This window comes from Pseudorca crassidens, chromosome 5 (assembly GCF_039906515.1).
Source record: "Pseudorca crassidens isolate mPseCra1 chromosome 5, mPseCra1.hap1, whole genome shotgun sequence".
NCBI classification, from domain to species: Eukaryota; Metazoa; Chordata; class Mammalia; order Artiodactyla; family Delphinidae; genus Pseudorca; species Pseudorca crassidens.
This window is the reverse complement of record NC_090300.1, coordinates 84607555-84634949: the sequence shown is the minus strand read 5'-3', so window position 1 is coordinate 84634949 and position 27395 is coordinate 84607555. Positions and strand designations below refer to the sequence as shown.

The 27395-nt window shown below is 37.4% G+C and overlaps 1 protein-coding gene across 5 annotated transcripts in view; it reads right to left on the bottom strand.

Annotated features, from left to right (window-relative positions):
- The window catches only part of IGSF11 (immunoglobulin superfamily member 11), a 189113-nt gene that overhangs the window by 32495 nt on the left and 129223 nt on the right, over nucleotides 1-27395 (bottom strand). For 4 of the 5 annotated variants that reach the window (XM_067738822.1, XM_067738823.1, XM_067738824.1 and 1 more), the window contains one exon: nucleotides 103-266. In XM_067738822.1, coding sequence (XP_067594923.1) covers nucleotides 103-266 — 164 coding nt within the window. Of the gene's footprint in view, nucleotides 1-102; nucleotides 267-11179; nucleotides 12847-27395 lie in introns of those variants that run through there. The other variant, XM_067738825.1, reaches the window with a different exon arrangement.

Genomic DNA, 27395 nt, shown 5'->3' with positions numbered 1-27395 from the left:
CACCTTATTCTAGAAATCAAATATGTACTCAAGATGCTTTCCTACCCACCTCTTGTGAAAAGATTAAAATTTCAGAGGTAGCACAGGATGGAACAGAAGTACCTGCTCAGGCTGGTTCGCATTGGAGAGAGGAATGACCATCCAAATGACATTGAGGTTAATGAGGGCGGCGCTGGTAGTGAAAGTACAGGGCAGGACTGCTGTCTGACCCCGGGCCACTTGGACACTCCCAGGGCTCTCGGAGACTTCCAGGGAAGCTGCAACACCTACAGAAGGAGGAACAAAGAGGTTATGTGATAGACCAAATCTCTTCATAAAAGGTCTGTGTGTTTTATATTATCAGTTATGTAAACAGACTGATATGACAGTCTTACTAAACACCTACTGACCACTCACTGAGTCAAAATAATAAAAATTTTTCAACCTTTTACCTCTTAGAAACTATAAAGGAAAAATATTAGAAGACACATTCTATTTTGTAAGACGGTATCTGATATTTGCCAGATTCAAGTACAGATTGGGAGAATTCAACTGAAAGGGTCTAAGCAAAGCTTCAATGGTGATGAGGGATAAGAAACAAACTGAAAGTATTTTAAAGAATGATTACACAATAGCACACTGTAAAATTAAATGCTTATATATAAATCCAACAAAATATGCTCAGGATGTATATCCTGAAAACTATAAAATGCTGATGAAAGAAATCAAATAAGACTAAATAAATGGATATGCAATGTTCATGGGTTGGAAGAATCAACACTGTTAAGATGCCAATCCTCTCCAAATAGATCTACGATGGAGAGCAATGCCAATCAAAATCGTAGCGTGCTTTTTGCAGATATTGACAAGCTAATTCTAAAACACATGACAAGGCAAAGAACTAGAATAGCCAAAAGAATATTGAAAAACAAGAACAAATTTGGAGACGTTACACTATCTGATTCCAAAATCTGCTATAAATTAGCTACAGCAATCAAGACAGTGTAATACTAGCATAAGGACAGAGCATCAGACAAATGGCACAGGATTGATCGTTCTGAAATAAACCTTATTTATTTATGATCAAATGCTTTTCAACAAAGGTACAAGACAATGAAATGAGGGAAAAAATAGTTTTTTCAAAAAATGATTCTGGAACAATTCAATATTAATATGCAAAAAATTTAACTCAGACCCTTACCTCACAGCATATACAAAAATCGACTCAAAATGTATCATAGACCTAAATGTAAGAGCTAAAACTATTAAACTTCTAGAAATAAACATAGAAGAAAATCTTTGCGGCCTTGGATTAGTCAAAGTGGTCTTAGTTATGTCACCAGGACCATAAACCATAAAAAAAAACAATTAAGAAACTGGACTTGATTAAAATTTTTAAAAACTTCTGTGATTCAAAAGACTTAATTAAAAAAATAAAAAGCCAAGTTATAGACTGGGAAAAAATATTTTTAATTTACATATCTGATAAAGGACTTGTATACAGAATATATAAAGAACGATTACAGCTCAATAATAAAAAGACAAACAACCTAATATTAAGTGGGCAAAACATCTGAGTATGTATTTCAATAAAGGTTAAAAACAAGCACATGGAAAGCTGCTCAACATTATTATTCACTATGAAACTGCATATTAAAACCACAATAAGGTATCATCACACATCCAGTGGAACGGTTATAATCAAGACAAAACCACGTGCTGAACAAAGATGTAGAGAAACTGGAATCCTCCTCATTCACTGCTGGTGGAAATGTAAAACTGTACAGTCACTTCGGAAAACAGCTTCAGTTTCTTAAAAAGTTTAACACAGACGTGGAACAAACTTACCATATAACCCAGAAATGCCATTCCTAGGAATCTACCCAAGTAAAATGAAAATATATGTCCACACAAAGACCATGAACGCTTATAACAGCATTATTGATATCATACCTCCAAATGGAAATAATACAAATATCCATCAGCTGATGAATGGATAAACAAAATGTGGTATATCCATGCAATGAAATACTATTCAGAAATAAAAAGCAACAAGCTACTGATACATATTACAACATAGATGAGCCTCTCAAAAACATTTTGCTAAGTGAAAGAAGGCAGATTCAAAAGTCTACATACTGTATTATTCCATTTATGTGAAACGTCCAGAAAAGGCAAATCTATAGAGACAGGAAGCAAATCAGTGGCTGCATGAGGTAACAGAGAAGGGAAAAGGGATTGACGTAAATAGGTTCAATGGAACTTTCTAGGGCAATGGAAAACTTCTAAAACTGTATTGCTTTGATGGTTGTATAAATTTACTAAAAATAATTGAATTTTATACTTTTTTATAAATAAATTTATTTATTTTTGGCTGTGTTGGGTGTCCGTTGCTGCACGCGGGCTTTTCTCTAGTTGCGGCGAGCAGGGGCTACTCTTTGTTGCGGTGTGCAGACTTCTCACTGCAATGGCTTCTCATGTTGCAGAGCACGGGCTCTAGGCATGTGGGCTTCAGTAGTTGTGGCTCGCAGGCTCTAGAACACAGGCTCAGTAGTTGTGGCACACGAGCTTAGCTGCTCCACGGCATGTGGGATCTTCCCAGACCAGGGCTCGAACCCGTGTCCCCTGCATTGACAGGCAGATTCTTAACCACTGCGCCACCAGGGAAGCCTGAATTTTATACTTTAAATGGATGAGTTCTTTGGAATGTAAATTATACCTCAGTATTGCTATTAAAATTCAAAAAAAAGAAAACAGTAACTTACCAGAGCTAACTCCTGACAAGTCAAAATCAACTGTAATCTTTTCTGAAAAGAATGCCTGCCCCCTGGGACTATAGTACAATATGGGAATAACAGGAGATTAAAATAGGTCAGAGGGATCCAATAAAGAAGCTATTCTAACTATGAAAAATACACTGTCCATGGCAGTAACTCAAACTGTTTTATTTTGAAGTGATATGACCTCAGTTCGCCCAAAAAAGTAACACAATAACATACTGTTATGATTACAATTTGTTTAAAAAATAAACATACATAACACCTTCCTTCCATAAAACTTTGTGTTCTTCACATATAGTCCAATGACGCTCTTAGCAGTTAACTTTACAGGATAAAATGTTTCATAAAATGAGCCATCTGTGGTAGAATATAAAGCACTTGATAACATCAGGAAAAGTCTCTAAGTTAAATAACATTAGGGAAAGTCTCTAAGTTTTAAAAAGGAAAGTTGAATGAACCTCAGGTGCTAAGAGGCAGAAAGCGGAGGTTACTTGAGCATGGAACAGGCAATGGCAGGAACAAGTCACCTCATGGTTAGAAGTGGGTTAACGGAGGATATATGTTATGATCATTATCATAAATGCAATGGAGATTTTTAAAAGTAAGTGTGGAAACCAAACTGGCAAGAAACCTCCATCACTTCATTCTTCAGATAATACTCCAAGGAAGAAGTGTAGGGAATACGCCACCCCTTAAACTAATTATACAGGATAACATATACCCCCCACCCTCAATTTACTAATTTTAAGCTGAACTCACACCATCTTTGATACAAATTTTAAAAAGAAAAAAAGGGCAATATAGACTATGAATGAAAGATAAAGATGTAGATGGGAAAACCACCAAAATACGATAGGATTCCAGTAAAGGAAGAGCAGATTCACAGGATCGGGGTGGGAGCTGAGGGAAACAGAGCAGATCTGCTGGCAGAGGGCGGGCCCCCAGGGTGGCAGAAGCTGTGAAAGACTGACTTTATTTATCTCACATTTTTACATAAGGTTAACCCTGAAATCTCAAGCATTGAGACAGGTGCAGAATAAATACTCTAGATAAGCTGCTTTCAGAACTTGTAAAAGTATGGGTTTGAAGCTGGATAGGTCTAGTTTGAAATCTGGCTCTTTCATCTACTTAACTGTGTGGCCTCACTTATTCTCTGATTCCATTGCCTCACCTGTAAAATAGGGCTAACACCACCATCACATCGTTAGAAGGCTAGGATGAGGGCAATACCAGATGCTGACGGCTGACAGTGACCATTACCACACCACTATTGCTTGCTGACATTTAGGGCACACTGACCATATAGCGAGTCCACATGAAGCACTATATGTAAACATATACATGTACATACACGTATACACACACAAACTCATTTAATACTATAAAGTATCTTATACCTCATATATAATCTTTTATCCATAAGAAATTTAGGCCCAGAGAGACTAAAAACCAGCTATAGGTCACACAGCTCAAGGAAATGGTAAGCTCTGGATTCAAATCCAGACAGTTTATCTACAGAGAACATATACTTAAAGACCACACGTAACACACAGAAATCAGTCCATAAATGTTTGTTTTTATCATCACTACTATATTATACAATCACCAAATTTTAAGTTAGTATGGACTTTTACATAAAGCCATCAGATAAAAACTCCCTCAACTTCCTGCTTCCAAGTCAGCTTTGATCTGCCTCTTCTTCCTCTCTCCCCTTAGATTAGAGAAGTTCATCTAAGGCCAGCCTCTCAGGTGAGCATAATTTATATTTCATCCTCTTGGCCTCCTCAGTAACCTTATCATAGACTGTCCCCTCTCTTGTAGCCTCAGCCTCTTGCTCTGCACTGGAGACTTCCTGACAGCATTTAAACATACTCAAGTATTTCCACTTAGAACAAAATTCCTCCCTCCCTCCACCCCACAGTTCCCTCCAGGGACTGCCCTCTCTCCAGACTCTTCTACATTTAGTCTTCCATCCACTCCTGCCACCATTACTTCTTAACATAGTTCTCCCTAGGTTTCCCAGAGACCTTCTGATGGCTCCATGACTCTTGAATTCATTCTTGGACTCTCAGTAGCATCTAGCAGTGATGACCATTCCCCTCTCCTTCTTGAAACACAGCTTTCCCTTAGCTTCAGTGATGTAATTCACTTCTGGTTTTCCTTCCATATCTCTGGATACTTCTCAACCTCTTCTGCTGTTTCTCCCTTCTCTACCCAGCTATTAAATGTTGGCATTCCTCAATCGGCTGCCTTTTCTTTCTTTTATTTTTCTTTTGCGGTACGCGGACCTCTCACTGTTGTGGCCTCTCCCGTTGCAGAGCACAGGCTCCGGACGCGCAGGCTCAGCGGCCATGGCTCATGGGCCCAGCCGCTCCGCGGCATGTGGGATCCTCCCGGACCGGGGCACGAACCCGTGTCCCCTGCATCGGCAGGCTCTCAACCACTGCGCCACCAGGGAAGCCCCCGGCTGCCTTTTCTTATTCTAAACTCTCTCCCTGCAGACTCTCATTCATTATCATGGGTTCATTTCTCATATACAAGTCAATGGCTTCCAAATTTAACCAACCCAAACCTCTCCTCTTATATACAACTGCCTCCTAGACATCTCCACACAGAAATCTCAAAGATACCTCAAATCAACTCGTCCAAGATCAGACTCTTGATCTTCCCCACCATGCCTGCGTCCCCTGTGTATCTGGCTCCTTTTTAGAGTTCCCTGTGCTAGCAAATGGCTCAACTAGCCATCAAGTTGGACAAGTCAGAAATTTAGAAATCTTTCTTGATTCCTTCTACTCTCTCATCATCTCCCAAACCCAGTCCACGATCAAATCTGATCCATTTTACCAATAAAATTTCTCTTGACTACTTCCATCACAGCCTTTGCTCTGTCCTGTCTTTCCTGTGATCTTCTCTGTTCCACACCCAATCTTTTACTTAATATATTACCTCCTACTCATTCTTCATATTAGCTCAAGTGCTACCTTCTCACAGATAAGCATTTCCTGACCCCTCAGCCTAGGTCAGGGTCTCATAAAGCAGTGTTCCTGTTATTCTGAACACCATTCAAACTTGTAATCATACTTTCATCAGTGTGATTATTTAAGATAACATCCTTGGAATACTGTGATGTACATTAACTCCAGAGTAATTCCATTACTGTAAGCACACAATAAGAACTCAATAAATATATATTGTTTAATTGATCTAATTCAATTTGCCCACGAAGATACTAGGGTCCAAAGAGATAGCCTTGCCAAAGGTCTTAAGATTAGGACCTATTTCTTCTGACTTCTGATAGAGTATATTTTCTACTATTCCAAACTCTTCCACAGACCATAACTCTGAAAACAAATGATACGATTACTTGTAGTATGATTAAGGCGAAGAGATACTTCTTTACCAACAGAACCAACACTGAGCAATAAAAACTCAATTTATTTGTAAATATATCTGCTCTACTCTGTCTCATGTATACAGAACTTAATATAAAAAGTCTACTTTGCTCTTTAGCTATCAGAATTCTCTATGAAAGACAATTTTGAAAGTCAACCAACACCTTAAAATGTCAGATATAAGATATGAGATATCAAAGCAAGTTTTTTTAAAAGCTATTTTTATTAGTTATCTATTTTATACATATTTGTGCATATATGTCAATCCCAATCTCCCAATTCACCCCACCACTATCACCACCATCTCCAGCTTTCTCCCCTTGGTGTCCATACATTTGTTCTCTACATCTATGTCCCTATTTCTGCCTTGCAAACCAGTTCATCTGTACCATTTTTCTAGATTCCACATATATGCGTTAATATGCAATATTTGTTTTTCTATTTCTGACTTACTTCATTCTGTATGACAGTCTCTAGGTCCATCCATGTCTCTACAAATGACCCAATTTCGTTCCTTTTTATGGCTGAGTAATATTACATTGTATATATGTACCACAACTTCTTTAACAATTCGTCTGCCGATGGGCATTTAGGTTGCTTCCATGACCTGGCTATTGTAAACAGTGCTGCAATGAACATTGGGGTGCACGTGACTTTTTGAATTATGGTTTTCTCTGGGTATATGCCCAGTAGTGGGATTGCTGGGTCATATGGTAATTCTATCTTTAGTTTTTTAAGGAATGTCCATACTGTTCTCCATAGTGGCTGTATCAATTTACATTCCCACCAACAGTGCAAGAGGGTTCCCTTTTCTCCACACCCTCTCCAGCATTTGTTGTTTGTAGATTTTCTGATGATGCCCATTCAGAGCGAGTTTTAAGATCAACTACCCTGAAGGATTTGTACAAAGACAGATGAAAACTGGCTATATAACTTTTAGGACTACACAGAGAATAAATGGATCAGGCATGAATGTCTGGAAACAGATTTTGTGGAGAGCTGTGGTGTGCTATAAGTTCCATTCCATTCCCACCCAGCAAAAGGGGCTACTTTCCCTGAATGTGTCAGGGCAAAGGGCATCTGAGTGGATCACATGTGGGTTCCCTTAGATTCTGTCCCAGAGGGCTGTCTAATGAGCCTTCCAGGAGAAAGAAGCTGGAGGCAGACCTCTGGAGTAGAGCGTGGGTCACTGGCATTCTGAGAACTACACATACATTTCTGTGTATAAATTGAGATTTTCTTGCTTTGCTTTATTTTTAACCTAAGAATGATCAGAAAAGTTGTGTAACCTGCTTTAATTTTCATCTAGAAAAAGAAAAACTGGATCTTGAATAAATTTTAAAAGATGTGGAAGACAAAAAGTTGCTTTGTGATTGTGTCTCAGGATTCCTATTTAAAATACGGATTCAACTGAATATAATTGAGAATTTCTTAGAAAGAGTAAGGAGGAAGGAAATGGGTGTGTTTCACATTTTAAATGCTTCTTTCTTTTCTATTTTATTTTTAAAAAACCCTAAAAACCCTATTTTCTGTTAGAGTGTATTTCCATGTTTGAAATTCTGGGCAGGAATTTAAACTTTAATGCTAAATACTAAATTAAAAATTCATATAAAATATCTTACAATTTGCAATATTTACATGTAAAATGCATAATTTAACAGTTGAATTGGCAGCATTTTGCAGACTTGAATTTTTTCTTAGTACATTCACCCAAGAAAAATTAAGTCAACTCATGAATTCTGAATGACTCCTAGCAATTAAACAAGAAAGACATAAAGCACATGGCCCTATTTCCTCCCAGGAGTTGAAACCATAAATAACAGTTGTGTATACTCTTTCTTTAGACCTCTATTTCCCAAGATTTAAAGCAAGAAGAAATTCACATTTTCTCAGACCAAGAGGTACATATTAGAGGAAAAAAAGCTGGCAGCAAAGAATCCTTAGAAGTCTGAAGAGGAATCATCCACACTGCATAGCCAAGAGAAGAGACAAAGGACATTTTACAGTGATTGGCTAGACTCAAAGGACACAAGGCCTCCCCTACAAATCCATCAGAGCCAGAACACCTGAAGTTCAGAAGCAGAACTGGCACAAAAATCTAACTGAGATGTTGAAATAGAGTGTTTGCTGATATCTACGGAGCATGTGTTCATGTTTCAGGATCAGCCCAACTGCCAGACCACTTCCCTCCAGGAATGTGGTCAGCAAAGCATCAACAGGATCTTATGGCATTTTGGAGGACCTATGCTGTCCTTCTACCCCAAATGTTAATATCAGCAGTCACATAATGCCTATTGGCTTGTATGATTCCCATATGATTTCATAAGTGCTGTTTCGTGCATATAAAAATTATAAAATCCATCTAAACTGTTCAAGTTAAGTTTTGTAGATCCATCAGACTGAAATAAATTTCAAAAAAACAAAAATTCTATGCTATGCTCGTTTTCTGAAGGAAATTATGGAATAACACAAGTCTCTAACATTGCAGTGATTTTTATTTTTTTAAGTTTTAAATATTTTATTTATTTATTTTAACATCTTTATTGGAGTATAATTGCTTTACAATGGTGTGTTAGTTTCTGCTTTATAACAAAGTGAATCAGCTATACATATACATATATCCCCATATCTCCTCCCTCTTGCGTCTCCCTCCTACCCTCCCTATCCCACCCCTCTAAATAGTTAGAAAACACGGAGCTGATCTCCCTGTGCCATGCAGCTGCTTCCCACTAGCTATTTATTTTACTGTAGTGATTTTTAAGGAAATCACTTTCTCTTCATATTTTAAGCAAATTTTAATCAGATGAAATTATCTTTACAATTGTTATTATTATATAATTTTAACTGCCATTTTAACTAAAAAACAATGTTTGTGTTAACTGACATTAAATTAGGCTTTGGCCATCAACACAGCACTAAACTAAATGAAGAGTAAATATCTGGTTAATTTGATCAGTGTAGATGGCTTTCTTATGCACTGGTCATCGACATTAATCAATTTACAGAACGACTGCCAATCTCTGTAAACAATATGCATACTTTATTGTTGGTATACAAAGGCAGGTTACCATAAAATTACACATCCTCATCTTCTGACTGGAGCACTGTAGCCCCATACATGTGCCACGGTATCACAGTATTGTATTTCCATGGTATTATGGTGCCCCTTTAAACGCCACTGCAGCGCATTCTCACTGGCTCCTCCTCTTCAGCCACAAACATTCCTCAGGAAGCATGCCAAGGGCAAACAGCATGCCAGGGGACCCAGGTACAGGAATGATTTCCTCAGGTATAGTTCCAAAGAGCAGGCCCAGAGATTAGACAGAGGTCCAGAGGGAGGCCAAGGCCTTGTACTGAACCAATGCTCACACTCTACATTAGCATGCCCCTTTGTCACTTTTCAAGTGATCAAAAGTATATACATCTGCCTACTCGGCCCCTTTGTGCCATTGGCATATCTATTATATGGGAGACTTCTACTCAGCAATAATTCCTAACGCTCCATGTGATCTTGATCAGAATCTGCTACAGCAAGTCTCCCATTATTATCACCCTCCCCTAATTTTACATCTGACTTAGGACATAGTTGTTCTATTCCATTTAGGAATTCCCTTACAGGGCTGACTACAGTCTGGCAAGGTTACAGATGATTTACATACATATTTTGTTTGGCCTATATTATATGACCCACTCAGAGTTTTTAAGTACTTCGAATTACTTACAATTAAATAATAAAAAACTCTAGATTACCAACTTATCTTAAAAAACTGTAAGAGTAATAGTGGGCCTGAATTTCTCTTGGTAATTAATTAGTGCCGCCCCTTCACACAAATTTTGAGCTCTCCACATTGCCACAATCCTCACCACTCCCTATTATCTACAATATACCACTTTTCTCAGTCAGGATCCCTGCCTGACTCCTATGAACATCTGTGTTTGCAAATCCTTTTGTAAAAATGAGTAATGTGATTATAATTAGCTGTCTAAAGAAGCAAGCCACAAAAGCAGATGCAAGATTTGCAGTGTTATGATGAACATGATAATATGATGGCTACCACAGCCAAAATTCCCCTCAGGGAAAGCAGAATGAAGCAATTCCTTACATAGGTCACCATGGTTTTAACACAGGATCTCATTCACATCCTGGCTACAAGTGATTGTATACCAGAAATCAGCACCTGACCAAATCAGTCACATATAGACCAGACAGTTGTTTATGAAATAGCTGTCATAAGATCCTTGTCAAAAGATGTACCAAACACAACGGTGCCTGGTAACTCCAATAGGACTTTCCTTCTTGTTGGAGAGTCTGAAAGAAGTAGCATGTGAAGAGAGAACTAAACCACCAAAATAGGAATAAAGAGGGACATTAAATAATGATAAAGGGGTCAATTCATCAAGAACATAATAGTCATGTGTATGCATCTAACAACAGAGCTTCAGAGTACATGAAGAAAAACTGATAGAACTGAAAGGATAAAAAGAAAAAAATCTCAATCACAGAGAGTGGAACACTTTTCTGTCATTGACAATTACATAAAACAAATATATAAAAATCAATAAATAAGAAAAAAATCAGTGAAAATACAGAAGACCTACACAACACTACAAATGAACTTAACATAACTGAGATTTTTTAGGACACTCTACCCAACATCATGGAATACACATTATTTTCAAATGCACATGGAACATTCACCAAGATAGACCATATTCTGAGCTACAAAATAAACTTTAACCAATTTAAGGTCATTAAAATCACACAGGGATGTGAATTAAATTAGAACTCAACAGAAAGAAATATAGAAAATCATCAAATATTTATAAAAATTAACTTCTAAATAATTCACAGGTCAAAGGCCAAATTACAAGGAAAATCAGAAAATTTTTTGAATTGCATAAAAATGAAAATACAACACATCAAAATTTAAGGCAAGCAACCAAGCACTACTCTGAGGAAAATTAATAGCATCTAAATGCTCACAGTATGAAAGAAGAAGGTTTATAGTCAAAAACTTAAACACCCACCTTAGGAAACTAGGAAAAGAAAATTACATCAAAAGTAAGTCAAGGGCTTCCCTGGTGGCGCAGTGGTTGACAGTCTGCCTGCCGATGCAGGGAACACGGGTTTGTGCCCCAGTCCGGGAAGATCCCACATGCCGCGGAGCGGCTGGGCCCGTGAGCCATGGCCACTGAGCCTGCGCGTCCAGAGCCTGTGCTCCACAACGGGAGAGGCCATAACAGTGAGAGGCCCGCGTACCACAAAAGAAAAAAAAAAAAAGTAAGTCAAAAGAGAAAAGTATAAAAATAACAGTAGAATTCAATGAAAATGAACAAAGGAAAATTATTAATGGAGTAAATCACTGAAACCAAAAGCTGGTTCTCTGAGAAGTCAATAATTGATAAATCTCTAACCAGACTTATCAAGAAAATAAAAGACATAAATTACCATTATGAAGGAAAGGACATAACTACAGATCCCAGAGACATTAAAAGAATAAGAAAGGGATATTATAAATAACTTTATGCTAATATCTTGGAAACAGATGAAATGAACAAATCCCTTGAAAGACACAAACTACCACAGCTCTCTGTAAAAGATATAACCTGACTAGCCCTATGTTCATTTTTTAAAAATTGAATTAATTTGCATTTAAGAATTCTCCCACCGAGATAACACCAGGTCCAAATGGCTTCAACTGTGAACTGTGCCAAACAATTAATGAAAAAATAATGCCAATTCCATATATAAATTCTTCCAGAAAAAAAAAGGGAACACTCCCCAACTCATTTTATGAGGCTTACATTACCCTGATACCAAAATCCAACAAAGACAATACAAGCAAAGAAAATTACTGACTAACATCCCTTCTAAATATAGGCATAATAGCCCTTAACAAAATATTAGCAAATTGAATCCAGCAATATATAGAAAAATAATTAATAATGACAAAAGTGACGTTTACCCTTTTAAATGCAAGGTTCACTCAGTATTTGAAATCAATATAATTTACCAAGCCAATACACTAAAAAAAATACACACACACACACTTTTCAATGGGTACCGAAAAAGTGACAAAAATCAGTGTCTGTTTATCATAAAAACTCTCTTCAAACAAGGAAGAGTAGGAAACTTCCACAAATGGATAACAAGCATCTACAAAAAAATAGAGAGCTAACATTATATTTAATGATAAAAGACAACTTTCACTTAATGGCTAAAGTTGCTTTCCTCCTATGATCAGAAACAAGGAAAGGATGTCTGCTCTCACCACATCCATTCAACATGGAGTTCCTAGCCATTGCAATAAGTCAAAGATAAGAAGCAAAAGGCATATAGATTGGAAAGGAAAACGTAAAACTGTACAGATTATTTGCAGATAACACAACTGTCTACATTAAACATCCTAATGAACCTACTAAAAAGCAAAAAATTCTAATTAATAAATTAGTTTACCGAGGCTGCAGAAGTCAAGGTCAATATATGAATATCAACTATATTTCTATTTAATAGTAGTGAATATTTGGAAATTAAAATTTAAAACTAGGGCTTCCCTGGTGGCGCAGTGATTGAGAGTCTGCCTGCCGATGCAGGGGACACGGGTTCGTGCCCCAGTCCAGGAAGATCTCACATGCTGCGGAGCGGCTGGGCCCATGAGCCATGGCCCCTGAGCCTGCGCGTCTGGAGCCTGTGCTCCGCAACGGGAGAGGCCACAACAGTGAGAGGTCCATGTACCTTAAAAAAATAAATAAATAAATAAAAATAATACCACTTTTACAATAGCACCAAAAAGATGAAACACTTGGGAATAACTTTAACAAAATATCTGTAAGACCTATACAATGAAAATTACAAAACTTTCCTGAGAAAACTTTAAGGACCTAAATAAATAAAGAGATAAACCATGGCCATTAATCAAAAGACAATACTTTTAAGATGTCAAGTCTCCCCAAATTCATCTATTGATTTAATACAATCCTAATCAAAATTCCAGTGAACTTCTTTGTAGAAATAAACAAATTGCTTCTAAAATGTATGTGTAAAAGTGAAGACTAAAATAGCCAAATTTTGAAAAGAAAAAAAAGTTTGAGGACTTGCAATACCTGATTTTTAAAACTTACTGTAAGCTACGGTAATCAAGATAGTGTAGGATCAGCATTAGGACAGACATACAGAGTACGGAAACAGATCCACACAAATATGGTCGATTGATTTCCAAAGATTTCAAGGCTGTTCAGTGGGAAAAGGATACTCTTCAAAAAACAGTGCTGGAAGAACTGGACCTCCATATGCAAAAATATTAACTTTACGCTTACCTTACACCTTATATAAAAGTTAACCTGAAATGGATCAAAAACCTAAATGTAGGAGTGAAAACTATGAAATTTCTGTAAGGAAACATAGGTGAAAGTCTCCATGACTTTGAGTTAGGAAAAGACTTCTTAGGATACAAAATGCATGAATTATTTAAAAAATTGATAAAGTAGTCTTTCAAAATTAACAATTTCTTGTCTTCAAAAGACACTATTAAGAAAATCAAAAACCAGCCACAGTTTGGAAGAAAATATTTTCAAAACACATCAAGGACTTGTATTTACGATATTTAAACAACTCTTACAATTCAGTAAGACAACCCAATTTTTTAAGCGCACCATTGACAACATACAAATGAGTAATAAGAATATGAAAATTCTTATTACTCAATTTCATTAGTCAACATGGAAATTAAAATCACATTGAGGGGACTTCCCTGGAAGTCCAGTGGTTGAGACTTTGCCTTCCGATGCGGGGGTGTGGGTTCAATTTCTGGTCAGGGAGCTAAGATCCCACATGCCTCAGAGCCAAAAAACCAAAACATCAAACAGAAGCAAAATTGTAGCAAATTCAATAAAGATTTTAAAAATGAAAAAAAAAAATACATTGAGATACTACTACACATCAACTAGAATGAGTTTAAATTAAAATGACAATACCAAGTTTTGCCCAAAATGCAGAGCAACTCGAAACCTCATACATTTCTGGAGGGACTACAAAGTGGTACAGTCATTTGGGAATATTTTCACAATATTTTCAGTTTCTAACAAAGTTAAATATACACTTAATCATACTATCCAGCAATTCCAATCCTAGGTATTTAACCAAGAGATGTAAAAACATACATACACACACACAAAAAAAAAAACCTATATGCATAGGTTTTTTTATAGCATCTTTATTCACAATAGCCAAAAAAACTGGAACAAACTCAAATGTCCAGCAACTTGTGAATGGATAAAAATAATTATGGCATACACTGGAAAATTACTCATTAACAGAAAGGAACAAACTACTGATACATGCAACATGGATAAATATCAAAGGCATTATGCTAAGTGAAAGAACAGAGAAACAAAAACTATATACAATATGTATTCACAGTTTTTAAAAATTCGGTATTATGGAAAAGGGAAAACCACAGGGGCAGAAAATGGGCTGGAGTTAGGGCAGAGAGGAAAGGGGGCACAGAGAAGATTACACGGGGGCATAACCTCTTTGGGGTGATAGAAATATTCAGTATCATGATTGTGGAGATTATTAGGAGACTGTAAACATCTGTCAAAACCCAACAAACAATAAACCCAAAACAGTATTTTACTGTACGTCAATTATACCTCAATAAATCTGATTTTAAGTTCACAGAATCACTGAGATGACTAGAAAAACAAGCAAGCTCAAGGCTAAACTTCTAGGAAAACATCCAAAACTATGCTGTAGAACTGGCTTGATGAGAAAACTGCTGCATCTGTCCCAGTCACCAAACCCTAAATGCCAAAACCTGACTGCAACTAGTACTGATGCCAGGTCTCTACCAGGCACTCAACCCTACAACATTATCATCCCCCAGAGCCACGCTCTCCTGCTGCTGCCTACGCTCAGCACAGAGCCCGTTTCTCACATGGTTCTCTTCCAAGTCGTGGTCTCACTTAAGTGCCTCCGACTGGAGAGTGAAGTCCAAGCAGCAAAAGACGCTGGAAATTTGAGTTCTCACTTCTGACCCTAAGGAGACGGATGCATAATGTGGAAATTTCTCCAAATGTAGAAATGCTGTCCAACATGTGATGGCCAGACATGAATAGGACAAATGTTGATGACAACAAGCAGTAAATGAAAACATTAAAAGTTCTTTCTCTTTCTTTTTCCTCTCCCCTACCTCTTCTAAGCCTTTCTTTGTCAAGCACTCTGTATTTCCTCACCTCAGAGGCTTTTGTAAGGTGGAAAGCTGAAACTACCAAAGACAAACAGGCTATCTCTAGGGAAAGCCTGGGCTCACTGAGGAAACTGTCCTGGGGAAGAGGAGGTAGGAGGGGCTACGTCTGAGCTGAAGAAAGGAGAACACGGACTACTAGGAAGGGCATGGATGCTATAGCCAACTTCCCAGAGAAGAGGGGATCCAAGCTCTACTTTCCTTAGAGGCCAAGGGAAATAGCAGTGTCTCAAAAAGGATGGCTGGTAGTAAGGTAGATAGCTAGTGGGAAGCAGCCGCATGGCACAGGGATATTGGCTAGGTGCTTTGTGACAGCCTGGAGGGGTGGGATAGGGAGGGTGGGAGGGAGGGAGACGCAAGAGGGAAGACATATGGGAACATATGTTTATGTATGACTGATTCACTTTGTTATAAAGCAGAAACTAACACACCATTGTAAAGCAATTATACCCCAATAAAGATGTTAAAAAAAAAAAAATGGATGACAATAGAATTATAACCTATGGGATGTGGCCAAATTAATACTCAATGAAAAAATTAATGGTGTAAATGTATTTAATAGAAAAAAGAAATAAATGAATTAAACATTTAAATTAGAAAGGTTAAAATAAGCAAACAAGCCAAAATAAAGGTAGACAAAGTAATAAAATTAAAAGCATAAATAAGTAAATTAGGAAGCAAAAAAAACGTAGAAATGGTTAATATAATGGAGAGCTGGTTCTAAATATGAATGAATGAATAAATGAATAACTTCCTAAAAATGTGACCAAGAGGTTGAGGAACTCTACAAATTAACAATACAAATATAATGTTCAATGAAATGGAAGGGTTTCTTTGCATAAATCTTTATGCCAATAAATAAGAATCCATAATTGAAGCCGACTTAAGAAAAGGTTGTAAGTGAATAACCATGGAAGAAATAAAAACTTTGTTAAAGATTTAAAAAAAAAAAGGATGGCTGCCCCTGGACACTGGGGCTCTGTCACTGCAAAATCCCCTGAGCTCTACACAGTACAGAGCTGCAGAGCAAGACTTCAACGGACCCTGCGGGCTCAAACGTGGGGCATGTTAATAGTTACTCTGCAGAGGACCAGAGGAGTCCCCCAGTGTTTTGGCTCTGCATGAGACCTTGCGGTGTGGAGGAGGGAGCCCCAATAAAAATCGATATCAAATTTATTGCCACGCTGATAAGAAGAGAGTCTCACATTTGTATTTAACTTGCCTTACAGAAAGTAGATGAAGAGCATTTCTTGCAAACCTTTGCAGGTCCTAGGAATAAGTATAATCTAAAAAATCTGAATGTCCCAAGGATTATATGAAAGACTTTTAAAAAAAAAAATCACTGTGCTTTCAAATTGCAGAAATCACTGTGTAGAAAGAGGGCAGGGCATGGGGAGAGAAAAGTTGACAGTTTATGAGCTATTTTTTCATGGTTACCTTTTATTACAGGGGTAACCTTTTGGCAAATCTGAACGTGCAAGTCACTGGCCTTTTCCAGCGATAAAAAAATTAAAATGCTTTTACTGTTTAGCTTTCTAAAGAACTTCTAAATATGTAGGCTTTTAATCCAGACAATGACTAGGGTGGAAGAATGTACTTTTCTTTCCTGGCTTAGTTTTGTTGTGTTTTCTAAAGAAATTACAGAGTTCTTTAGTTTATATTTGGGTAGGCCTTTCTGACATTGTCACACTAGCTAAATGCCAGTATCAATGTGGTTAGCAGATTGAAGATTTATATTGGGAAATACTAACTAGAGTTTCCAGATGGCAAAAGGCCAGATAAATGGCTTTTACGGTTAAATACAACCACGTACGCTCAACGTCACTAAATGGTTGAATATAGCCCCACTTGGCTATAATGAGCGAGCTCCATTTGTTTAATGAAGCATTCATATGATAAAAGAGGCTAAATCAAAAGTAGAGTTATTTATGAACAAATAAAGCCATCTGAAACCATCAGGAAGGATGTTATATTCTGAAACCAATTAAATTCTTTTTTAAAAATGACTCAACTGAAATTTTTATTCTTGTTCACCAATAACACTGCCTCTTTCCAAACTAAACACTATTTTTTTTTAATTTTCTTGATTTTTGGGAATATGTTTGTGTCAGTACCAGTTTAACTTCTAACTAGTGTAAAGCACTCTTCAACGTGTACAATATGAAAAAATAAGAGATTTGAAATGTGGAGGAAATAAGAACTCATACAACTCAACAGCTAAAAAATAAACAATCCAATTAAAAAATGGGCAGAGGATCTTTCCAAAGAAGACATACAGATGGCCAACAGGTACATGAAAAATGTTCAACCTCATCTTTCATCAGTCATCAGGGAAATGCAAATCAAAACCACTATGAGATACGACTTCACACATGTCAGAATGACTATCATGAAAAAGACTAGAAATAACAAGTGCTAGCAAGGATGTGGAGAAAAGAGAACCCACTGTTCTCTCTCACAAACTGTACTGTTTGTGGGAATATAAATTAGTGCAGCCACTATGAAAAATATGGAGGTTCCTCAAAAATTAAAAATAGAACTACCACATGATCCAATAATTCCACTTCTCAGTATTCATCCAAAGATGAAAACACTAATTTGAAAAGACATCTGTACCTAAATGTCCGTTTCAACATTACTTACAATAGCCAAGACATGGAAACAATCTAAAGGTCCATGGATGGATGAATGGATAATGAAAATGTGGTGTACATGTACAATGGAATATTATTCAGTCATAAAAATGAATGAAATCTTACCATTTGCAACAACATGGATGGACCATGAAAACATTATGCTAAGTGGAGTAAGTCAGACACAAAAAGATAAATACCACATTATCTCACTTATATTTGGAATCTAAAAAAAGAAAATAAAAACACCAAGCTCAAAGATATAGAAAACAGATTGTTAGTTGCCTAAGGCAGGAGGGCGGGCCAAATAGCAGGCCTAAAGGTACAAATTTCCACTTACAAAGTCATGAGGATGTAATGTACAGCTTGATGACTATAGTTAATAAACGTTATTGCATATTTGAAATTAGCTAGGAGAGTAAATCTTAAAATTTCTGATTATAAGAAAAAAAATTTTGTATATATATGGGAACAGATGTTAACTGGACATACCGTGGTGATCATTTTGCAATTATGTATACAAGTGTCAAATCATTATGTTGCACGCCTTAAACTAATATAATGTTTATGTCAAATATACCTCAACTAAAAAATGCAAAAGTAGGAAATTTTGTTACCTATCCTATTAGAAACTCTTAGAAATCTAAGAGCGCAGACAGAGGTAACATTACATCAGAATTAAGTACTGACACAGTGTGTCTAAGTACTTTCCATGACCTTCAGACCCTCCTGAATATGGCCTTTGCCTGTTTTTCCAACCAGTCTTACAGCACTTTTTCCCACAGTGGACTTTTCTCAGGTCCAGAAATACACTGGCCTCTCCTGGATTTGTATGGTCTCTTTCCATAGCCTGAAATACACTCCCCCACCACACACACACACACACACACACACACACACACACACACACACACACACACACACACACACACACACACACACACACACACACAGAGGATCCTTCTAACTCCTACCTATCCTTCAGATTTCAAAATTTCCCTGACCTCCAGACCTCTTACGTACCTCCACAGTACCCTGTACTTCCCTGAAATTATCAGAAACCTTCTAGGCAGATTCTAAGTAGAAACTATATGCCCAGGTCCAATATGCCCGATAATACAGTAAATGTCCAATATGCATTTGATAATATTCATCAAGAACTTACATGCCAAATACTCTTCTAAGCACTTTATATAAGCTTAGTAACAAACAAGACTGGTAGGTGATAGGATTATTAATCATATTTTATACATGAGGACACTGAGGTCCAGAGATGCTAAAACACATTCCCAGATAGAACTGGGATTCAAGCCAACGTCCACTCTGACTCCCTGGCCTCCTAACCAGTACTTCATACAGCCTCCCAGTAACAGTGAAAAGGGCACAGGACTTAGAATCCAGGTACGGCTACTTATAGCTGCATAACTTTAGACACGTTACTTAAACCTTTGAGCCTTAGTTTTCTTGCATTTTTAAGGAAAGGGATAAAAATATCTACCTCACAAGATCACTTTGAAGAAGTGTACTTTAAGTACCCGGCTTAAAGGAAGTCCTTAATGCATAATAATTGAATCTGATCTCAGGAAGATAACCCAAAGTAGTATTAAGCAGTAAGAAAGAAGAAAGCAAGTATGTATTCACCCAGACTCACAATTGTCCCAGGGGCATGAAACTTCGCAGGAAAATTATGATCATATACTTATTTTTGACATATACCTATAACTGTGATTTTTTAATTACTAAGAGCTATACAAAGTTATGCTTAAGCATATGTTTAAGTTAAGAGAAAACTTCTTTTGGTAGATGTATTACTGCATATTCATATCCTCCATAGCCCCTAGTAAAAAGCTAAAAGACTGAATACTTCCCCATGACAAAGCAGGAGTGAAATTCAAAAATTAAATGTGAAGTAAAAATATTTAAAAAGTATTAGAAGACAACTGGTGGGAAATAAAAAGACAAATCTAAATGAAACCAAAGATGGCACAGGAAGAATAAGCAGGAAGAGAATGGGGGAAGATAATGGGGCTAGAAGGCCCTGTATTGTTGACAGTATCTGAAACCCTGATTAATGTTATTTCTAAGCAGATTAACCAAATCCCAACTGTTCTACATCAGGTCCTTTCTCTAAGCTTGTCCTCCCTCAGACCAGCAAATAAAGGATAAATTAAAATTTTAAACACACAAATAAAATAGAAGAAAAAAGCCCACCCACACAAAACAAAAATGTACTGAGTTGACAACTCACCCTAATGTTCCTATTCTTTCCTTTCATTCTGTGCCTATACTAAAATGATAACATGATAAAACTGAAAAGTGAAAAAGAGGAGGATTAGCTCTCCTATGTAATTTTTAAAAGAAAGCATCAAGCCATCCTCCGTCAGCAATAGGTGGTGCAGTACTTGGTATCATCACACGAGTGGGAGGGCACAAAGAGATGGTGTGGGGGGATTGTTATTTCTGTCCCAGATACAGGAAGAACTTTTAACCTTCTGATGCTTCTCCTTATCAAAACTTTCTCCATAGCAACCACAGAACTGCAGTGGCAAGAAATAGATGAGAAGATAAAAAATATACGTATTATGTATACACGCACACACTTATATATAAATCCTGCAAAACTGCAGAATTCAGTAATGGTTTTTAAAAATATGACACATTCCTCTATAATCTCAAATTTCTGTAGAAGATTAACAACTAAAAAACAGAAATAAGCAAACATAGCATACTTGTCATTTTTCTTTGGCACTTATATTTGTAACATATATATAGCATTTCACAACAGATTTAATCTCTAAGATGAGCCCATTTTACTAAAAAAAAAAAAAAAAAAAATTCTTTTGAGGCCTAACAGATGTCCCAATGTTTGGTCCAGAAGAACAAGAACCTCACATACTATTCATAAATAAGAGTGTTATGACAGTAATATAAGATTGTGACTTTGTGTCCACTGCACATTATACTGCTGGTGAAAAGTTTATAACTAGAGAAACAAGAAAACGAGAAAGGGTCACTCCACTGACAAGGGCTCTTATGCCAGGTAAAAGCAAGAAAGGGCTGGAGTAACTAACTCACTGGGAACAAACTCACCCTAGTTTGCAGTCACTGTTTCCCTATTTTGGCTTAGCCTTGATGTTCAATTGCAGGATTAACAAATGCACATAAAACATTAGGTTTCATCATGAAGAGGTCCTACAACCAGGTGTCGGGAAGCATGATGTTATCAGAAAAAGCATGGCACCCCCAGAGCCCCACTGCATAGAAAGGGAAAGAACTTCTTAGGGTTGAGATGGGAATGACAACGTTAGATGAATGAGTGTTCCCCTGCCAGACCTGCTCTTTTGAGGAACAGACTACATTTTACATCTTCTCACTGCTTCCATTCCTACTCTCTGGGTGCCCGGGGACCATTTCAGAAGGTGCTAAACACCTGTAAAAATCTACACTAGAATCCAGCAGGTCTCCGCGTGGGGAATTTTAGGATGATCACTCGGTTCTCTCACTACATGGTGAAGTCTTATTAATGGCTCAGCCCATATATTTGCATCCGGTAATTTAAATGTCACAGGAAGATAAATTTTTATGGGGTTTGTTATTAAAATATAGGAAAAGGACAGGCAATAAGGGATTTGGACAAAACAGGTTAAGTGGAGGAAGAATATGGAGAAAATATATTGATGACAGGTATATTATTGTTTAATAGGGAAGAATATATTTAATTCTTTTCAGGCATGAGAAGGGAACTGAGGCTGCAGCACTGGTGTGTGTGGTGAGTAGTGGAGGGGGAAGCTGGGGGGAGAGAAGGAGGAGGCACTGGCTGGGGCTAAAATCTGGGGAGCACAGGGCAACCATACTCTTCATGCTTCCACCTCGGCCCCCAGGCTCACATGAGCCCAGGCTGATCACATTTTACCCTTATTAATTCAGGCAGCCAACCAAATGCCAGGCACCAGTACGAGTGGCAAACATAGGAGTCACAGTTTCTACCCTCAAGGAATCCACCATCTAGTGGAAATACAGCTGTTAATCGATTAAACACAATGGTGATAAATGTTATACAGAAGATAAGCACTTTTATTTCTCCCAGCCTGTCTACAATGCTGAGTCCTCAGGTCTCAGGAAAAATATCATGGAACCAGGGCTGGCTCATGGTCTGAAACTGACACACAAGAGCCCAGAGGGTGAACCGAAGGGCACGACTCTTTCCTGCAGCCCTAGGACTCTGTGCCCCGGTACAGAGGGTGTGTGGGCACCCACTCTGGTTATCCAGCCCTTCCAGAGCTGTCTCAGGTTCAGAGAGGATTTCAGTTGAATTTAGATCAAACTGATTTTCAGAGGAAGCCCAGACAGCCTGGTGGAGGGATGTTTTCTTTGGCATGAGAAGAAATGATCATGAACTAGAGACACCAAGCAGGACAGGGAGAACTTTCTGCATAGCTGCCACTTTTCTGCAAAAATTAAGCTGCTGCCTGAGAGTAACGGCTTGAGAGTGAAACTTATCTGGCTCTACTCTAGTCACAATGGAACAAGCTGTGTACAAGAAACTATGTGCTTCCACTGACTTCTGAGTTAAAGGGCTTTGAAAACAGTAAAGCACTCTCAGATCTAAGGTACTAAAACTACTTATACAACATGAGTAATACGTTCCTTCCATATGATTTTTAAAGTTCTTCTCTCCTTTTCTCCCTCCCCCAAACACCTTCCAGTTGGAGACTAGAAGCAGTAGTCCTAGACTCTGACAACTTTTCCTTGTACAGTGCACACCATCTTATGTCCTGCACCCAAGAAGGCCACTCCCTCAGTGCCCTGTGAACTAGACAAAGAGTCTCACATCTTTCCAATTTAATCCTTTCAGACAGCTCCATGGCTATTCAAAGTTGTCTGGAGTTTTCAGATTTAGCCAGATGAAAAGAGACTACTAGGGGCAAAATGGCTTGTGACTAATTAATTAAAAACCATAGAAGCACCTGTGTATGTGTGTGTATGCACACGTACACAAACACATATACATACAAACATACAACCTGAAAATCTGGAGATAAAAATCAGTTACCCAGGTTGGATACCAAAAAAAAAAAAGAATAGTATTAATAAAACTGCATGAAGAAAGTAGCTGTTGAGTTGAAGATCAGCAGAAAAATAAGACTGCCACATTATCTACAATTTTCAAAGGGTTCAATATTTTTTCCATGGCACACAAAAAAGGAGAAATTGGAGGTCACAGCTCTGTTTTTCTCAACCCAATTTCCTAATGAAAATATCCTCAAAGGAAACATCTGCTTCCTTTACCCCACTTCTCTCCTTGAAGCCAGACTCCAATGGGGACCACCACCTCACCAGAGAAGTGATCAATAAAGAGGAAAGTGACACTGAGGCCAGAGGTCTACACAATCCCCAAACTGAGTAATCCACTCCTCAATTATGAGGTATCTCTTACAGTATTTATGACCAGTCTTTTGTTTTTATATACAGCAGGTTCTTATTAGTTATCTATTTTATACACATTAGTGTATACATGTCAATCCCAATCTCCCAATTCATCACACCACAACCCCCACCCCCCGCAGGGAGGCCGGTAGTCAAAGTGATCTTGTGACCCTGGTGTCCATACATTTCTTCTCTACAACTGTGTCTTAATTTCTGCTCTGCAAACCGGTTCATCTGTACCATTTCCTAGGTTCCACATATATGCGTTAATATACGATATTTGTTATTCTCTTTCTGACTTACTTCACTCTATGACAGTCTCTAGATCCATCCACATCACTACAAATGACCCAATTTTGCTCCTTTTCATGGTTGAATAATATTCCATTGTATATATGTACCACATCTTCTTTATCCATTCGTCTGTTGATGGGCATTTAGGTTGCTTCCATGTCCTGGCTATTGTACATAGTGCTGCAATGAACATTGGGGTGCATGTGCCTTTTTGAATCATGGTTTTCTCTGGGTATATGCCCAGTAGTGGGATTGCTGGGTCATATGGTAATTCCATTTTTAGTTCTTTAAGGAACGTCCATACTGTTCTCCATAGTGGCTGTATCAATTCACATTCCTACCAACAGTGCAAGAGGGTTCCCTTTTCTTCACAGCCTCTCCAGCATTTGTTGTTTGTAGATTTTCTGATGATGCCCATTCTAAGTGGTGTGAGGTGATACCTCATTGTAGTTTTGATTTTCATTTCTCTAATAATTAGTGATGCTGAGCAGCTTTTCATGTGCTTCTTGGCCATCTGTATGTCTTCTTTGGAGAAACGTCTATTTAGGTCTTCTGCCCATTTTTGGATTGGGTTGTTTGTTTTTTTAATATTGAGCTGCATGAGCTGTTTATATATTTTGGAGATTAATCCTTTGTCCGATGATTCATTTGCAAATATTTTCTCCCATTCTGAGGGTTGTCTTTTCATCTTGTTTATGGTTCCCTTTGTTGTGCAAAAGCTTTTAAGTTTCATTAGGTCCCATTTGTTTATTTTTATTTCCATTACTCTAGGAGGTGGATCAAAAAAGATCTTGCTGTGATTTATGTCAAAGAGGGTTCTTCCTATGTTTTCCTCTAAGAGTTTTAGAGTGCCCGGTCTTACATTTAGGTCTCTAAGCCATTTTGAGTTTATTTTTGTGTATAGTATTAGGGAGTGTTCTAATTTCATTCTTTTACATGTAGCTGTCCAGTTTTCCCAGCACCACTTATTGAAGAGACTGTCTTTTCTCCATTGTATATCCTTGCCTCCTTTGTCATAGATTAGTTGACCATAGGTGCATGGCTTTACCTCTGGACTTTCTATCCTGTTCCATTGATCTATCTTTCTGTTTTTGTGCTAGTACCATATTGTCTTGATTATTGTAGCTTTGTAGTATAGTCTGAAGTCAGGGAGTCTGATTCCTCCAGCTCCATTTTGTTCCCTCAAGACTGCTTTGGCTATTCAGGGTCTTTTGTATCTCCATACAAATTTTAAGATTTTTTGTTCTAGTTCTGTAAAAAATGCCCCTGGTAATCTGATAGGGATTGCATTGAATTTGTAGATTGCTTTGGGTAGTATAGTCATTTTCACAGTATTGATTCTTCCAATCCACGAACATGGCATATCTCTCCATCTGTTGGTATCATCTTTAATTTCTTTCATCAGTGTCTTATAGTTTTCTGCGTACAGGTCTTTTGGCTCCTCAGGTAGGTTTATTCCTAGATATTTTATTCTTTTTGTTGCAGTGGTAAATGGGAGTGATTCCTGAATTTCTCTTTCAGATTTTTCATCATTAGTGTATAGAAATACTGGAGATTTCTGTGCATTAATTTTGTATCCTGCAACTTTACCAAATTCCTTGATAAGCTCTAGTAGTTTTCTGGTGGCATCTTTAGGATTCTCTATGTATAGTATCATATCATCTGCAAACAGTGGCAGCTTTACTTCTTCTTTTCCAATTTGTATTCCTTTTATTTCTTTTTCTTCTCTGATTGCCATGGCTAGGACTTCCAAAACTATGCTGAATAATAGTGGTGAGAGTGGACATCCTTGTCTTGTTCCCGATCTTAGAGGAAATGTTTTCAGTTTTTCACCATTGAGAATGACGTTTGCTGTGGGATTGTCATATATGGCCTTTATTATGTTGAAGTAGGTTCCCTCTATGCCCACTTTCTGGAGAGTTTTTATCATAAATGGGTGTTGAATTTTGTCAAAAGCTTTTGTTGCATCTATTGAGATGATCATATGCTTTTTATTCTTCAGTTTGTTAACAAGGTGTATCACATTGATTGATTCGCGTATATTGAAGAATCCTTCCATCCCTGGGATAAATCCCACTTGATCATGGTGTATGATCCTTTTAATGTGTCGCTGGATTCTGTTTGCTAGTATTTTGTTGAGGATTTTTTCATCTATATTCATCAGTGATATTGGTCTGTAATTTTCTTTTTTTGGAGTATCTTTTTCTGGTTTTGGTATCAGGGTGATGGTGGCCTCACAGCATGAGTTTGGGAGCTTTCCTTCCTCTACAATTTTTTGGAAGAGTTTGAGAAGGATAGGTGTTAGCTCTTCTCTAAATGTTTGATAGAATTCACCTGTGAAGCCATCTGGTCCTGGACTTTTGTTTGTTGGCAGATTTTTAATTCACGGTTTCAATTTCGTTACTTGTGATAGGTCTGCTCATATTTTCTATTTCTTCCTGGTTCAGTCTTGGAAGGTTAAACCTTTCTAAGAATTTGTCCATTTCTTCCAGGTTGTCCATTTTATTGGCATAGAGTTGCTCATAGTAGTCTCTTAGGATGCTTTGTATTTCTGCGGTGTCTGTTGTAACTTCTCCTTTTTCATTTCTACTTTTATTGATTTGAGTCCTCTCCCTCTTTTTCTTGATGAGTCTGGCTAATGGTTTATCAATTTTGTTTATCTTCTCAAAGAACCAGTTTTTAGCTTTATTGATCTTTGCTATTGTTTTATTTGTTTCTATTTCATTTATTTCTGCTCTGATCGTTATGATTTCTTTCCTTCTGCTAACTTTGGGTTTTGTTTGTTCTTCTTTCTCTAGTTCCTTTAGGTGTAACGTTAGATTGTTTATTTGAGATTTTTCTTGTTTCTTGAGGTAGGCTTGTACAGCTATAAACTTCCCTCATAGAACTGCTTTTGCTGCATCCCATAGGTTTTGGAGTGTGGTGTTGTCATTGTCATTTGTCTCTAGGTATTTTTTGATTTCCTCTTTGATTTCTTCAGTTATCTCTTGGTTGTTTAGTAACGTATTGTTTAGCTTCCATGTGTTTGTGCTTTTTATGTGTTTTTCCCTGTAACTGATTTCTAATCTCATAGCATTGTGGTCAGAAAAGATGCTTGATATGATTTCAATTTTCTTCAATTTACTGAGGCTTGATTTGTGACCCAAGATGTGATCTATCCTGGAAAATGTTCCATATGCACTTGAGAAGAAAGTGTAATCTGCTGTTTTTGGATGGAATGTCCTGTAAATATCAATTAAATCTATCTGGTCTATTTTGTCATTTAAAGCTTGTGCTTCCTTATTAATTTTCTGTCCAGATGATCTGTCCATTGGTGTAAGTGAGGTGTTAAGAATCCTCCACTATTATTGTGTTAGTGTCAATTTCCTCTTTTATAGCTTTTAGCAGTTGCCTTATGTATTGAGGTGCTCCTACGTTGGGTGCATATATATTTATAATTGTTATATCTTCTTCTTGGATTGATCCCTTGATCATTATGTAGTGTCCTTCCTTGTCTCTTGTAACATTCTTTATTTTAAAGTCTATTTTATCTGATATGAGTATTGCTACTCTAGCTTTCTTTTGATTTCCATTTGCATGGAATATCTTTTTCCATCCCCTCACTTTCAGTCTGTATGTGTCCCTAGGTCTGAAGTGGGTCTCTTG